This window comes from Chelonoidis abingdonii, chromosome 2 (genome assembly GCF_003597395.2).
Source record: "Chelonoidis abingdonii isolate Lonesome George chromosome 2, CheloAbing_2.0, whole genome shotgun sequence".
NCBI classification, from domain to species: domain Eukaryota; kingdom Metazoa; phylum Chordata; order Testudines; family Testudinidae; genus Chelonoidis; species Chelonoidis abingdonii.
In genome coordinates this window covers 133949261-133966885 of record NC_133770.1, presented here as the reverse complement: position 1 = coordinate 133966885, position 17625 = coordinate 133949261, and the positions used below count along the sequence as shown (strand labels likewise).

Sequence of the window (17625 nt, the reverse complement as noted above, 5' to 3'; positions counted from 1 at the left end):
ATGGGTCCATTAAAACAAGGGTAGATTCATGCAATGGTCAAATAGCAATAAACCATTAGTAAAAGTTAAAGCTGCACTTTTTGGCCAACTATTGAAATGATCTGACAAGTTAAACATTTTTATCCTCTTGTATTATTGAACCAGTTGAGCTTTTTAATTTTTGAATCATTTCCCAATAGAGTAAGACATTTTGTATTATATTTACCTTAGTATTCTTTTAAAATGTTTATAATGAAATCTCAAGAGCATAACATTGCTGAATTTGATTTTTGTTGAATTTCTTATCTTTACTAGCAGTTTTCAGGTGTGAAGAAACCCGATGGGAACTGCTATAATTCACTGATTTCTTTAGGGTTTAAAATTTCTTTCCAGACATTTGGCATGATACTGTTCACAAGTCAACAGGAGTTAGCCACTGACTTTAATGGGAACATGACTGTGCTTTCTAGGGATTTACAAGTATAAGAAATCCACATTGATTCTGTTAGCTCTATCAGCACCTTTTGGTACTCCTACCCGTAAGGTATTGTTATCGTATTTGTGGATTTTGTGGAATTGTGAGCTCATGTAATTGTCTCCTCTTGAAATCTTACTTTTCTTGGAACTTGATTTTTTTTCTTGTTTTATTTATTTATTTTTGTTTACAGAAAAGGAGGGCATGAACTTGAAGTTCTTAATCTTCCTTAAAAGACATGCTATAAATAATACAGACTCTCTAACCCAGCAGCTCTCAAACTTCATTGCATCGCAGCCCCCTTCTGACAGCAAAAATTACTACATGACCTCAGGAGAGGGGACTGAAGCCTGAGCCTGCCCCAGCCCCACCACCCGTGATGTGGGGGGAGGGGGAAGGGATACAAAGCCTGAGCCCCATTGCCGTGGGTGGGTGGAGAGCGAGGGCAAAGCCAAATCTCCAGGGCTTCAGCCCCAGACAGAAAGCCTGTAACCTGAGCCCCGTTGCCCAGGTCTGGAGCCCTTCGGCTTTGGTCCTGGGCAGTGGAGCTTGAGCTTGGGCTTTGGCCCCAGGTGGTGGGGCTTGGGCTTGGCTTCGGCCCCAGGCCCCAGCAAGTCTAAAGTTAACCCTGGCAACCCCATTAAAATACGGTTGCGACCCACTTTTGGGTCCCAACCCACAGCTTGAGAACTGCTGCTTTAACTTACTTGAGCAATATGTAATTCAAAATTCTCTCCAAAAGGTTGATGTGAGAATTTAAATATTAAATGTATCCAGAATAAATTAACTGAGGAGAATTAAATTCTATTTTCTGTTATTAGTGTTCTGGGTTCTGAAATAATATAGGAGAATGTCAGATTGTCTTCCTGCCTTATAATGTGTATTAGCAAACAACATATGTCATTTAATTTTATAAAAACGAAAGTAAACATTTGCGATTGTGGCAATGAATTTGATTAAGTTAGAAGTGTGAGTTAAAAAAATACTTCATTGAGCTTTGAACAGAGTAATACATGTCATTAGCCTAAATAATTATCAATGAATACATGGATTTGCTCTGATGTGGACTGTTAATAAGAATGTTATCAGAAAAAGGATGCATCACTGTTATTTTTAAAATATATAATACAACTTGGAGAGGTTAAACAAAATATATATTTTAAACCCAATGGGAATAGTAATATTATATAGGCCCAGTTTAGAGGAGATTCATCTCTAGAAGTATTTGCAGTGAAATTCCAATATGCTATGGTCAATTATCAGAATTGTCCAAGGCACAATAAAAGCATTTATAGTTTTCTGACAGGTCGATGGGGTTGCTTGTGATGGTCGGGGGAAGCCCAGGGTCTCATTTCTGGTTTGTGTCTTATGTTCCTAAAATCTCACGCTTCAGGGTTTCAGCCAGTCACCTGCCGGCGTCAAGAAGGATTTGTCCCTCCCCCATGTATTTTGTTTTGTTCTTTTAATCTCCTGACTTTGAACCATCAGGGATGCCCTCAGTTGGAGATTCAATGGGGTGGGCAAAGGCTCTGAGGTATCACTGAGCATTTTCTGTCTCAGGTGCTTGGCTGGCTAGTTCTTGCTTACATGCTGAGAGTCTAACTGATCACTATATATGCAATGGGAAGGAATTTTTCCCCAGGTCAGACTGGCAGCATCCTTGAGAGGTTTTTGCCTTCCTCTGCAGTGGGTGGGTCACTTGCCAAGATTATCTGGGTATATCTCACTTAATCATTTCCCCGCTATTATGGGGTCTCGGGCACTGGTGCACCTTGGTCCCTCCCATTTTTGGCCTATGGCACATAATAGTCCAGCTTCTTGTAGCCTATAATATTTTGGACTGTTTTCAGTTGTGTCAGCTGCTGATGGTGTTGGAGATACAGGAGGTCAGACTAGATGATCTGGTGGTCCCTTCTGGCCTTAAATTCTATGTTTCATACCTTCTTACATAGTCAGATTACAAGGACTCGTATGGGTTTTATATTTGTTTGGTCATTGGGCCCATTTTAGCAGTATGTATCATATAGACCAGATTGAAACAATGGCAAAAACAAGTATCTTTTTTTCCACCAAGTGTTCTTCTGGAAGTTTAACTCCATGCAGAGTTAATTATCTCTGCAGATATTAATGGGCCAAATTCTGTTCTCAGTTACACCTATGTAGCTGTTCACTGTATATTATACCAGATGACAGAGCCAAGGCTTCTTATTCTACTAGAAATGGGGGCTGGACTCCATGGACTTCCTGGTCACCCTGCAGTACCACCTGTGGAATTGGTTTTCAAGTCCGCCAGCGTTCGTGCAGCAATCCAACTCCTCGGCATGGGGGCCGTGTGTGTGTGGGACAGAACCGTGAGGAGAGGTGAGTTATCTTTTCTCCACTGCCTGTTTTAGTTTTTTCCATTCAGGTTCATTTTCACGTTACATTTTTCTCTTTTACCTGCTTTCTCTTTCTTTTTTTTAAAAATTTCCATTACAATATCTTACTACAATTACTATTAACAAGGAAATGGACTTCAGCAGTGCATTCAGTTTTCACTTAGCTGAGTTCTTCCCGAACAAGCTGAGCTCCCAGCAATGCCAGTCAGCTGATTGTGTTGAGGCACTCCTCTCTACTATCCCTTCAGATTCTGGAAATTGCTTGTACTGTGTTTGAATTGCAAGCTGACCAGACTCAAAGTCTGCAGTAAAGTGTTGTTAGATCACAGCACTGCATTACTGGTGGACTAGGTTCAATTTTTATATCTTAAATGAAATTAAGTTTCAATACAACAAGTGGGAAAGTTTTAAGGGTTTTGTTTGTATCTAATAAATATAGACCATACTGGAATAAAATATGTTCTTTGGTAAGTACAGCTGAAATTGTTTGTGTGTATATCTCAACAGTTCAAGTCAGCTTATAACTTGGTCTTTTATTTCACAGTTTGTTGCTTCTCCCAGTACTAGATGTTTTGTTATACTACCTCAAAATGTACAGTTTGGTCTTTGATTCCATCACTCACACATCTAAGAGACTCCAATTTATTATGACCTTCCATGAATCCCGACAAAGAAATTAAACATTCATTATATATAAATATTTAGACAGACTACTGCATTGAGATGTATTATCTTGTTTCCAGGGGCATCCTGTCAGTTTCAGAAGAAATAGCAAGCTGCGATACAATCATGTAATAGTGTTTAAAATTCTGAGTACATGAACCATCAGTTCTAAAAAATGTATGAGGATCTATTTTTTCTTGGATGCACATTTAAAATTTGCATTAGTGTTCCTGTAAGGTACATTCACGGAACGAGGGGAAAACAGATGACTGAATTTTTTTCACTAAACCTGCATCTTTCCAGTGATGAAGATAATGAGAAAAATTAGATTAACAACTTTACCATTTCATGTTAATAAGTCATTTCAATGGGCCAATGTTGCACACCACACTGCTGTTTTCATGGAAATTCTAGGACTCTGTCCATGTAACACAAAATTTAAAGGGCAAGTGTCACAGAAAATGTGCACACTTCTGACTGTTTCAGAGCAATGCATATATATCATTCTCTGGTCAAAAGACCAAGATTTTGATATGCTGTAATATACTCTCAGAAGATAGGTTATCCAAGTAAAAAGCTGCCCCCAGGAAATATGGAACTTTAACTAAAATCTCATAGCTCTCTCCCAGCCTTAACACCAGTTATCAGTTTTGTTGAGATGACTGGTCAGTACAGTGCAAAAGAGAATCTGAGTGAGTTGAGATTTGAGTAAAATTCATAGGGTGAGTTTTGGTTAAGTATTGTGTCATTTTTTGTATTATATTTGTAAAATGGATTAAAGGATAAATAGACACTTTAAAGAATAAATATTGACAGGTATATATCACAGGGGCTTGGCATGTCCAGCATGGGCCGCCCTCATTTATGCAGTGCATGGTTGATACACCTCATCACAGAGTCATCGAGAATCTGTGCTCAGTCAGGCTATCACAATCAAGAACTCAGGACCAATGGATAGGGCAGAGAAAGCAGTCAGTCTATGGTCCCTAGGCCTTCTGGCTGGGACAATCAATAGCAGTTTGGGGGCCCTAATCCTCTGGGCGAGGCAGAGCAAACAGACAGTGTATATCAAGAGTCCCTGGTAGTCACATCTAGTGGCAAGTGCAGGGCGGTGGGAGGGGAACCCGGACCCACCCTACTCTACCGGGTTCTGATCCAGGGCCCCATGAAGCCGGTAAACTTCCTATTAAGGATAGAGGGATCAGCTCATGTTCCCTATTAGACAACTGGTGCCTCCCTTAATGGGACGACATGTCACCTACCCATGTGTCTCCTCCCCCCTTGCTCTCCCTGCCCCCTCCCCACCCTACATTACCTGCGTGTGGGAGAGGGGCTCTATCCTCCCACTGCCACTGGCTCCCCCTGTCCCTGCATGTTCAGCTGCTCTACCTGGAAACCAGGCCTGGGTGGGGAGTGGGATGGAACTGCTCCCCGTTGCTGCTGTTTGCAGCATAGCCAGCTTCCTGGAAGAGAGCCTGGCTTGGGAGGGGTGGCAGTGGCAGCCCACTCCCTGCCTAGGCTCAGCTTCTGGGGACAGGGGCCAAACATGCTGCAGGGAGAAGGCTCCAGCTCGTTTGGCCGCTGTACCTGGAAGCCAATCCCAGGACAGAGGTTAGCTTGTTGCTGCTGCAGCCAGGTGCTCTCCCAGGCAGCTGCTGTGCTGTACCAGGCAGCATCTCAGCATGGCTGGAAGAGGTTCTGGCCCTGCCCGTTCCACTCCCCGCCTGGGAAGTTTGCTGGGGGGGGGGCACTTGGCCCTGCATGCACCCCTACACATCACCTCTTCCTACCATAAAGCCCATCTTGGGCATCTCCTTGGCTAGCAGTGTCTTGGCATTCCCATCAGTTTCCACAGTTGGTTGTTCCTGCACAGCGTTGTCCAGGTCCATGGCCTCAGTAGTCTGGAGAGTCAATGGTTCCTCTGCAGGAGCCTGCAGCACATGTCCTTCCTCCTCCTCAGCCAGTCCCTACTGAGCTGAGTTGTCTCCTTTTATCTGTCCTTTCCACCTAGAGCAGATACAGCAGGAGAGAGGGGGCGTGGTCTCCTGAGCCTACAATGATTGGTCAGCTCCATTGGCCCAGTGGGCAGTCCATAAACCCCGTCACAGTATAGAAAATAAGAAATCATGTCAGTGAATCAGAAATCAAATGCTCACTATTGAGAAAGTGGGTACACTAGAAAAGCAAGTTGTAAAAAAGGACAATGATATATGGAATAACTTCAGAAAATAAAATAATAAATTGCAAGGACTAGATGGTGGTATTGAAGAGCTGTGAAGGTTCAAAAGATTGAAGTAGTTGAGTTACTTAAAAAAAAGTATAACATCATTTATAAAGCTGCTTTTCCAGACAACTGAAGTACAACCTCACTTCATTCTCCAGGACCACCTTGGTACCAGAAAAGTAATTGAGGAAATCATTTTAGATTGCATCTTAAAGAGCAAAGTATATTAAGGGCAAATCAGTGTTAGGTTTTGTAAAAGTGAAACTGCTTCTCTTGTATCTTAGAATTTGTTGAGCTGGCAAAACAGTGAATGCAGGAGAACCAGTGGATATAATGGGCTGGATTTACCACTGCTTAACTCCAGTACCAAATGAATTACACCTGTATAAAACAGGAGTAATGCACTGTTAAATCAGGCCCATATATTTAGTAGTGCTGAGCCAATAATTCACAATTAACATTTACTAAAAAAGTGTAACTTCTTTTCCTGCTTCCAGAACAACAGAAAGAAGATTGTGATTTCCTCAGGTTTATTCACTGAAATTATGTAACAAATTTTCGATGCATTTTTAGCTATATTGCTTCATTATGACCAGTTGTACGTCTGAATTCAATATCCAAGAGTGTTAGCTAGTTGTAGTTCATCAGATATTTCACAGAGTATTGTTTCTGTGTCCTGACTGTACAAATATGCACTCACTTCAGCTTCAAATACTTATGCATGTAAATATAAAACTCAGTTTCCACAAGTATTTGCAAACAACTTTGAAGCAGATTTTCTATGGACTTTTGTGCTCATAAAATTCCATTGTGTGGAAAATTCCATAGAAAGTAAACACAAAAGGGGCATGAGCATGGCTGATGCTAAATTACTTACAAATCTGAGTGAATATTTATTTAAAAAAAAATTATCCTGTTCAAGTATATATGGCCAGATTTCCCCTCAATTACATCCATGAAACTGTACAAACTCCCTGATCTGCAGACGTTTACACACGTCATGCATAACTTTATGCATGTGAGTATTCCCTTCAAATCAATGGGACTATTTACCAATTTAAAGTTAAGCACAGGGGTCTTTTATAACCCAGGGCTCAAGCAAAAGAATGAAAAAATGGTTAAAAGTTAGGAACTCAGGCCAGGTCTACACAACATACCTCTATAAGTATAACTATATCATGCAGGGATGTGAAAAATGCACACCCCTGAGCAATGTAGTTATACTGATCTAACCCCCTGCCCCTGTGTAAATGGTTCTATGTTGACAGGAGACCTTCTACCCTCAATATAGCTATCACCTCTTGGGCAGATGGATTAACTACACTGATGGGAGAAGCTCTCCTGTCACCATAAGAGCATCTTCATGTTCAGCATTACAGTAGTACATGAAGATGAGCCCTAAGAATAGGATTACATGGCCAATCTCAGCGTATAGAGAAGTTAATAGTACAGCTTCTGTTCAGTGTATTTAGAAACAATATGGAGAAGGAGTGAGAGTAGTGGAGTGGCAACATTTGCCGACAATAGATTGTTTCTCATCAAAACTCAAGAGTGAAGAATCCTGATGAATTCCTGAAGGACCTCAGAAATGGCTTCATTTTTCTCTGTGTGGGCTATTTCTTCAAAGACCGTGGAAACTGTTTAAGTTTCGGTGTATGATTATTCCTCTTCCTTCTTCCATTGTGTGTAAAGGTTTCTCCCCTCCCATCCTGTGTTAGAAGATGGAGGATCAACTCCTTAAACCTACAGATCTCTCTCTCTGCATTTCCACTGTCTCTCCTTGTTCCCGCTGCCCCCTTGACAGCCCAGCTCTTACAGGAGCCAAGTTGGCAAGGTATCTCTGACCACTACTCTCCACAGAAAATTAGGGATAGTGGAGAGGAGGCTTCACCATGGGTGAGGAATCCAGTCAAGTTACTTCAGTAACTTGCTTCTTTTTTCTATGAAAGTTTGAGGAAGAGAATCTGACAAAGCTTTGGCCACCTCCCCCTCCCTGCCCACACCTATGGATTGGAATCCATGGAGGGGTTTGGAGACATAGGGATGAGTATGCTGCAGAGTTAGCTCACCCCACATCATGCTTAGATCTATAGGTTTCAGCTCCCCTCTGCTCAGGGAAAACAGTGGTGAGCGTGGGGTTAAAAACTTGATAATCAAACAGCCTGTACACAAGTGCAAGGTAATAAACATTAGAAAGGAATCATTTAACTCACTAGTATACACTGGATTCTGGATTATTAAACTGTCAGGACAAATATCTAAACATCGGCATGGACATGTCAACAGAAACATCTGCTCAATCTTGGTCAAAAATGAAGGAATAAATGAATGGTGAAAAAGGGGTTTGGTTCCATTAAGAAAAGAGAGAATAATATGGAAGTTGTTGTCAATGATATTTTTACTAAATGCATTTAGTGTCAATGACTTCCTTTCAAAAATGACATAGTAGGTATAGAACAAGTCAAGATAAGAGCAATGAAAATAACTGGAAGTGCAGGAGTTGCTTATATAGGAGAAGAGGTTTGAAAAAGTCTGGGAAGGAGCATTGAAGGAGAACAGTGATATTGTTGCCTCTTTCGGCCCAAGCAGTTAGCCAGTCTTTGGGGCCTTGAGCGTTGTTTCCTGTAGGAGAAGTTTATGATACAAATAATGTATTTCTGTAGGTCAATCATGTTTATTTACAAAGGATGTACAAAACCCTATTTCTCTGAACACAGTAGGATCAAACAGGAGGCTGTTTCCATTCTCACAGTGCTAGGCCTGCCCTTCCAGACATTACTCTGTCCAGAAAATTCTTTCATGTGGTGTCCTCTCAGGACTATCCTATCAGTGCTTCTCTGGCTCTGTCTTGGCTTTTCTGGTCCTGTGTACTGCTGACACATATACACACACAAGGCTCCTGAGTTTGCAGTTAGGTCCAGGAAAAAAGCCTTTGCCCACCGTAGTTCAGCTTCTGATTAGTCATGCATGTGGCCTAGTCTCTTGGGGTAGTGTTTTCTGTTGTTTCAGCTATCTTATTTCCTAAAGGAGTTAAAGAACCTATTGAATTTAACCTTAATGCAGAGTGGCTAGCACACACATGATCCTCAGTGAGGTTTGTGCTTGAGTGAAAATGAAAGAAATGCCTGCTGATAGTAGGATTGCCAGGTGTCCGGTTTTCGACCAGAATGCCCGATCGGAAAGGGACCCTGGTGGCTCCAGTCAGCACCACTGACTGGGCCATTAAAAGTCAAGTTGGCAATGCAGCGGGGCTAAGGCAGACTTCCCACCTGCTGTGGCTCCACCCAGCTCCTGGAAGCAGCGGCATGCCCCCTTCAGCTCTTATGCGTAGAGGCAGCCAGGGGGCTCTGAGCACTGTCCCCGACCCAACTAGGGTGACCAGATGTCCCGATTTTATAGGGACAGTCCTGATATTTGGAGCTTTTTCTTATATAGGCATCTATTACCCACCACCCCCATCCTGATTTTTCACACTTGCTATCTGGTCACCCTACCCCAGAGCACCCTCCCGCAGTCTGAACTCCTAATTTCTAGCCCTACTGTGGAGCCTTCACCCTCTCCTGCACCACAAGCCCCTGAGCCAGCCTGGTAAAAATGAGCGAGTGAGGGAGGGCGGGGAGAGCGAGCGACAGAGGGAGGGGAGATGGAGTGAATAGGAGCAGGGCCTTGGAGGAGGGGTGGGACAAGGGTGTTCAGTTTAGTGCAAGTAGAAAACTGGCAACCCTAGCTGATAGCCGCCAACACCTTCCAGCATAATGATATAGAGGAGTCTAATTGGTGGTTATTATTCACACTCTATTGTAATAGAGTACAAAAACAAAGGGGACACACAATTAACATTACAACACATTTTAAATTAATTAAGAATCCATTTTTACCAACTGCTATATAATTAACCTGTGGTACTCATTGCTGCACAGTATTATTGAGGCAAAAAACTGTAATTTTTTAAAGCATTATAGCTTTCTAGGAATAAGAATAGCAGTTGCTGTTAAACTAATTTAGGTAAATATTTAAAGGGCTGTCAATCTTTATGCTCCAGGGCATACATTTACCTTCTGCTGTGGTCAGCAAGAAATTTCCCTCTGTGAAATAGAATTGACTATGTAAGTGGATTGTTGGAGGTTTGTTTTTTTTAATCTTCTTTTGAAACATCACATATAGGCTGCTTCTGCGAAGGGGATGCTGGAGTAGATTCATCTGTGTTGTTTTTTCTCCCAATCGTATGTGTGAATAATTGAACTTGAACTCATCAGAAAAGGAGAGGGGGGATCATTGCACTAGCCTAGCCTTTTTGTGTGTGTTTATGTGTGTGTGTGTGTGCACCATTCTCCCTTCTGCCCCCATCTTAGTTTCTGACTAGTACTAGGCCTGCCCAGAAACACAGATCTTAGTTTCTGGCATTGCTTGTTTTGCTGAATTACTGTAGAATGTAAGCTCTCTGGGTCATTGGGAAAAAAATTAAAAGGAAGAGAGAGTGTGTAAAAAGGAATAAGAAGTTACTGGCTAACTTGAAATGCAGCCGGAAAGAGGCTTAATAAAACGTGGCTCAAAACCCCACGCTACAACACAGTTCCTGGATTCACTCCTGCACTTGATCTTTAAACTATAAAAACATACCTGATGATTTTGGAGCTTGGCTGGCTGAGGTGAATCTAAGACTACACTTGTGTGCTGTGATATTTTCAAAAGGGAAGAAAAATGCAAACCCAGCTCTGTGGCTGATTTTGCTTTATTAAAAGTTAAGCAGATTGTATAAGTATTTTGTGATTTTTGTAGCTTCAGATGTATCTTTAACAGGACTTGACTTCTGGCATTCGTAACCTTTCAAATACTTCGAGTATCAGCCACAAAGTTAATTTGGTAAAGACTTGTTTCTCCCCTATGCTTACTTGAGAGAGAGCAAGAAACATGACATGTTGACATTTGAAAATGGGACTTGGTATTAAAAAAAGACACTTCATTTATAGCACATTTTATGTGACATGAACCTATAGCTTCTTGGCTTAATGACAGAGATTCATTTTATTGCATGTGTGTGTCCCAAAGTTCATTACAACTGCTTTTCTAAGAGCAGGTGGAATACTGCAAAAAATCTGTGCATGTTGCTTTGACTAATAAAAGCATGAAATTTCTTCAGCATATGTGAGGATCCCTTTTCCTCTATTCCCATGAATATTCATATTAGCAAACTTTTGTTCACCAATTGATCACAGAGAAGAGTGTCACAAATATGCATGCAAATGTGTGCATGTGACTATTTTTGCACAGTGAATGTTTGCAAAGCCATTGTGAACATTCTGAGGGTTTTGAAGCTATCAGAGCAGAACACCACACTTAAGTGACCAATTACAGTGTGAACAGCAAATTACTAATAGTGAATATTCAAATAAATAGGTAAATAGTTTATAAATAATGCACAGGCTGGACAACCTGTTTCTGGATAATTTGATTTAGCAAATACATAAAAATTGGAGTTTTTCTCAGATAATTCTCACAAAAGGGGGGGAAAGGGTCTCAATCAAATATATTATGTGCTGTGAATAGTTTGCCCTGCTCTACATACACATCAGACCAGATTTTGGACTCATTTTTCCCATGCAACCTTGTCAGTTTCAGTGGAGTTGCATTGGCCGGAAAGCAAAATTTACTCAAGTAGAATCCCACGTGTAAGGTAAACATACTGTGATGGGGCAAGGCCAGATGGCAACAGTAAAGTACTGAGAAACAGGTATGTTAGCCCCAGGCTAAACAAATCCCTAGTACCCTGGTAACCAAATGGCAGTTGCTCCAGGTTAATCAAGGCACCTGGAGCCAATTAAGATCTTTCTAGAAGGCAGTAGAGATAGCTACTTTAATTAGAACACCTGCAGCCAATCAAGGCAGGCTAATCAGGGCACCTGGGTTTAAAAAGGAGCTCACCTCAGTCAGGCAGGGAGGAGCTAGAGGAGAAGGAGTGTGTGAGAGGAGCTGGGAGCAAGAGGCACAAGGAGCTGAGAGTGAGAGGGTGTGCTGCTGGAGGACTAAGGAGTACAAGCGTTATCAGACACCAGGAGGAAGGTCCTGTGGTGAGGATAAAGAAGGTGTTTGGAGGAGGCCATGGGGAAGTAGCCCAGGGAGTTGTAGCTGTCATGCAGCTGTTACAGGAGGCACTATAGACAGCTGCAATCCACAGGGCCCTGGGCTGGAACCCGGAGTAGAGGGCGGGCCCGGGTTCCCCCCAAACCTCCCAACTCCTGATCAGACACAGGAGGAGCTGACCCAGACTGTGGGTTCCACAAGAGGAGAAGATCACTGAGGTGAACAAATCCGCCAATAAGCGCAGGACCCACCAAGGTAGAGGAGGAACTTTGTCACAATACATCTACATGTGCAGTACAAACACATACACACAGAGCAATTGGCTCTAAACATTCAGAGGGCTTGTCTAGTAAATAATTAGTGTGCGGCAAGCTGGGGTGTAAACCTACAGTGCACTAGCTTGCTGCTTACTAACTACCTGTGTGGATCCTGCTACTGTGCATTAAAAGGTACCTAGTACTCTTTGATCTGTTCCACATTGAAGTGAGAGTAGGTCATTGCAAACTAGGGAGCTATTAGTGCACAGTAGCAGGGTCCACACAGACACCTAGTCTGTGTGGCCAAAGTAGTGCACTGTATATTTACATCCCGGCTTGCCATGCACTAACTATTCACCTTGACAAGCCCCAATACTTTAGTCATAAAGAATTACAGGTTGAGATTTTTAGGGATTTGTGAAAGAAAGGTCACTGCCACTGATTCTATTGAAGGCAACAGTAGATATGTAACATCATTATTTGTATTCAAGTATAAAAAATTGAGATTGAAATATTAATGCTAGTTTTCATGGCAGAACATTACAAATGGATAGAAACTTGCTGAGTGGGTAAAGGGAAAATAGATATTAGGTTACCAGTACACCAGCAGTAGGAAGGAAGGAAATTGTGTCCTGTATGATTTTGTTCAGGCCAGACAAAATCCATGAAGTAGAATTTGGCTTCTCCCCTTGGATAGCTATCTGCTCTTCTGATTCAGGTTGTTTGCAGCCCACTGAGAAAACCTATCTAGGTTACAATGAGTAGAAACACACTTTAGAGGTAAAAGCAATAACATAATCAAAACACTATAGTATTCCTATGCTTGGAATCATGTTTTATCTCTTATTTTACCTATAAAATGAAATACTCTGGAACAGTTGAAAAGCAAACTCAGCTATATTTGAACTGGAAAAAGAAAGCTTGGTTCTTCTAGTAAAGCAATGCCAACATAGATGTCTACTTATCTTGTCCATGAACCGAATTCTGCCCTCAGGTATCTCTGAGTGTTACTTCTACGAAAACAGCGACTGACCTAACTACTATAGTGAATAATATGCTACCAGTACAACTAAATAGATTGTAGAAAGAGATTAGACAATGAAGAAAATGCTACACCCACAGTATTACAAAATACAATTCCGTTAATGGTTATACATTATATATAGTTTGACAACTGTTGCTTGTGATGTTTTTAAAAAAAGCGTTCAACAAATAAATATAAAGCAATCAGGGTAAAACACTTCCATATGCAAACATCTTTCTAAATAATGGAAAACCTTTTGTTGTACTAAATAGTTTCTTTTCCCTTTTGCTTTCCCTTGTCACAGATACTGCAATGAGCACTTGCTGTGCCCTCCACATATGTTTTGGACAGGCTGGGGTCCGTGGGAGCGTTGCACTACCCAGTGTGGGGGTGGGATTCAGGCTCGTCGCAGGACATGTGAGAATGGCCCTGACTGCCCTGGCTGTAATGTGGTGAGTAGCTTCTATGCCTTCCCATCAACGAATACTTGCATTCTTTGCAAATATTTTGATTCATGAGTGTGTATTTATAGCTGTATTGTTTTTCTTTTACTGAGAGAAATTCATGTTTGCGAGTTAGAGGATGCTGTTATACGACATTAGCTAGATGAGAGGCCTCCTAAAGGAAAGTTGTTACAGATGGGGATTTGTCATAGGCATATTTATTTTGTTTGTTGCAAACTAGGAGAAAAAATATGCTCACTCTGTTCTAGTCAGAATTCTATAAAAGTAGAAGAGGAATATGGTCCTCACATATTGGACTAATTTTTAAGTTTCCTAAGTTCAAAGGATAAACTTGATAATTGTGAAGTTTGTCATTCATTGATTGTGGACTTTTTGTTAGACCACCAGCAGGCCTGTTCAAAACAAAATAAAGGATAATTTATAATCTTTTTTGTTTTTTAGTTTTTTTTTATATGTCCTTACTCTGTTACTTTTGACATTTATACCACAAATGAAATTTCACTTTTGCAAGCAGATTGAACACTTTCAAAGGTTTCTTCTCTTTCCTTGATTCAACTTTACGAATTAACCAAGCAGTCTTAAATTCTGCAAAGTCTTTCAAAATATTTTTCTTCCAGTGGTGACAGGCACAAAGGAAAATGTATGACACAGATTGGAGTTTAAATTTCTGTGACTGATGTAGAGAAGTTAGAATGTAATCTGTAATTTTTCCACACAGATCTTCCTTGATAATCGTGTACTAACATTATATGATTCATAAGGCTGAGCAGTATTTTGGATTTAAAATAATGTGCTCATGGTTTCAAGTGAAAATTTCATCCCCCAGATAGCCTTGGGAAATTCCATGAGTTAGGAAGAATGTTACGAGTTGCTTTGTCAGATTTTAGAATTGATCCAGTAAGTTTATTATTATTGGGATTTGCAATCTGATTCCCCTCACCAGCATCATTCTTAAAATATTGTACAATGGTAACATAGTCTGGTATATTCAAACAGTTCCTTCAGTTTTCGCTACTGCATGCTTACATTTAGACAGCTCTTTGGTTTAACTGTTTCAGTAAAACTGGTAGTTTTATTTCTAAGAGATTCACAACCAATCAAATATAGATTCATAAGAACATAAGAAATGACCCCACTGGATCAGACCTAAGGTCCATCTAGCCCAGTATCCTCTCTACTGACAGTGGCCAGTGCCAGGTGCCCCAGAGGGAATGACCAGAATGGGTAATCATCAAGTGATCCATCCCCTATCGCTCATTCCCAGTTTCTGGCAAACTAAGACTAGGGACACCATTTCTGCCCATCTTGGCTAATAGCCATTGATGGACCCATTCTCCATGAATTTATCTAGTTCTTTTTTGAACCCTGTTATGGTCTTGGCCTTTACAACATCCTCTGGCAAGAAGTTTCACAGGTTGACTGTGCATTGTGTGAAGAAATACTTCCTTTTGTTTGCTTTAAACCTGCTGCCTATTAATTTCATTTGGTTCTTGTGTTATGAGAAGTAGTAAACAACACTTCCTTATGTACTTTCTCTTCACCAGTCATGATTTTATAGACCTCAATCATATCTCCCCTTGGCCATCTCTTTTCCAACCTGAAAAGTACCAGTCTTATTAATCTCTCCTCATATGCAAGCGTTCCATACCCCTAATAACTTTTGTTGCCCTTTTCTGAAACTTTTCCAATTCCAATATATCTTTTTTGAGATGGGTCGACCACATCTGTACACAGTATTCAAGATGTGAGTATACCATGGATTTATATAGAGGCAACATGATGTTTTCTGTCCTATTTTCTATCCCCTTCTTAATTATTCCCAGCGTTCTGTTTGCTTTTTTGACTGTCGCTGCACATTGACTGGATGTTTTCAGAGACTCCAGTATCTCTTTCCTGAGAGGTAACAGCTAACTACATACCATCATTTTATATGTATAGTTGGGATTATGCTTTCCAATGTGCATTACTGTGCATTTATCAACATTAAATTTCATCTGCCATTTTGTTACCCATTCACCCAGTTTTGTGAGATCCTCTTGTAACTCTTTGCAGTCTGCTTTGGACTTAACTATCTTGAGTAGTTTTGTATCATCTGCAAATTTTGCCACCTCACTGTTTACCCTTTTTTCCAGATCATTTATGAATATGTTGACTAGGACTGGTCCCAGAACAGACCCCTGGGGGACACCACTATTTACATCTCTCCGTTCTGAGAACTGACCAATTATACCTGCCCTTTGTTTCCTATCTGTTAACCAGTTACCAATCCATGATAGCATCTTACCCTGTGGCAGCTTACTTTGCGTAAGTGTCTTTGGTGATGGATCTTGTCAAAGGCTTTCTGAAAATCTAAGTACACTATATCCACTGGATCCCCTGGGTCCACATGCTTGTTGACTCCCTCAAAGAATTCTAGTAGATTGGTGAGGCATGATTTCCCTTTACTTTAAAACCATGTTCACTCTTCCTGAACAAATTATGTTCATCTATATGTCTGACAATATTGTTCTTTATTATAGTTTCAGCCAGTTTGCCTCACCTCTGGAGCCCATTTTAAAAATTGGCAGCACATTAGCAGTCCTCCAGTCATCTGGTACAGAAGCTGATTTAAATGATAGGTTACAGACTACAGTTAGTAGTTCTGCAATTTCACTTTTGATTTACTTCAGAACTCTTGGGTGAGTACCATCTGGTCCTGGTGACTTATTGCTGTTTAATTTATCAATTTGTTCCAAAACCTCCTCTAATGATACATCAGTTTGGGGCAGGTCCTCAGATCTGTCACCTAACAAAAATAGCTCAGGTTTGGGAATCTCCCTCATATACTTATCCGTGAAGACCACTGCAAAGAATTCATTTAGTTTTTCTGCAATGGCTATCGTCCTTTAGCACCTCAATCATCCAGTGACTCCACTGGTTGTTTAGCAGGCTTTCTGCTTCTCATATACTTAAAAAAAATTGCTATTACTTGTTGAGTCTTTGGCTAACTGTTCCTCAAACAAGGCCGGCTCCAGGCACCAGTGCAGCAAGCAGGTGCTTGGGGTGGCCAACGTAAAGGGGAGGCACATCCGGCTCTTCAGCAGCAATTCAGTGACAGGTCCCTCAGTCTCTCTAGGAGGGAAGGACCTGCCGCCGAATTGCCACCGAAGAATGAAGAGGCGGCTGTAGAGCTGCCGCTGAAGTGCCATTGATTGCAGCTTTTATTCTTTTCTTCTTTTTTTTTTTCCGCCGCTTGGGGCAGCAAAAATGCTGGAGCCAGCCCCATCCTCAAATTCTTTTTTGTCCTTCCTAATTGTAGTTTTACATTTCACTGGGAGTTCAGTTGGAGGAACAGGTTTTTGTATCTTGTGTATTGTATTTCGTAGTTTGTATATGTGGAGGCTGGGAGGGGCAGTGTGCTGGGAAGGAAGCTGAGCCCTGCTTAGGGGGTGGGGCTTACCTGCTTAGGGGTCCTATAAAGGTAGCCAGCCAGTCAGGCAGCAGCATAGACAGCTGCAGCGGTACAGCAGCCAGCAAACAGTGCTGTAAACAGGGGAGTTTCAGGGGGAGTTTCAGGGGGAGACTTAGAGACCTAGGCAGAGGAACTGACAGGCTAGTAAAGGGAATGGGTGGTGGTCTGCCAGTGTTCTGGCGCCTGTTGGGGGTTGGTTTTGGTTTGCGTTTCTTTGACTAACAGGTTTTAGGTGGGAAGGCTATGACCAATACAGAGGAAGCAGTGAAAGACACAATGAGAATGACCGGATGTGGAAGCTGCGGCATGTACATGATCCTGGAGGTGGTACCTGACAAGAGTTTCATCTGCATGAAGTGCTGCCTGATAGAGCTGATGGAAGAAAACATCCAAGGACTGGAGATGCAGGTGGAAACTCTGGATGAGTTTAGAAGGGGGTTCAAGCAGATGATGGAGCAAAGACATGAGGAGGCTGAAGGGATAATCTCAGACTTGCAGATGAAAGCAGGACCAAAGAATTCTGAGGGGAGACTGCTGGGTGAGGAAAGTGGATGGTGAAAGCATGTGACTAAGAGAACCAGGCAGAAGAAAAGACGGGCCAGTGAAGGAGAAATAGAATTCAGGAACAG

The 17625-nt window shown here is 41.5% G+C and overlaps 1 protein-coding gene across 1 annotated transcript in view; it reads left to right on the top strand.

Annotated features, from left to right (window-relative positions):
• The window catches only part of SEMA5A (semaphorin 5A), a 641391-nt gene that overhangs the window by 501951 nt on the left and 121815 nt on the right, over positions 1 to 17625 (top strand). The window contains exons 14-15 of the mRNA XM_075062673.1: positions 2672 to 2815; positions 13386 to 13533. Of these exons, the coding sequence (XP_074918774.1) occupies positions 2672 to 2815; positions 13386 to 13533 (292 nt within the window). The remainder of the gene's footprint in view (positions 1 to 2671; positions 2816 to 13385; positions 13534 to 17625) is intronic.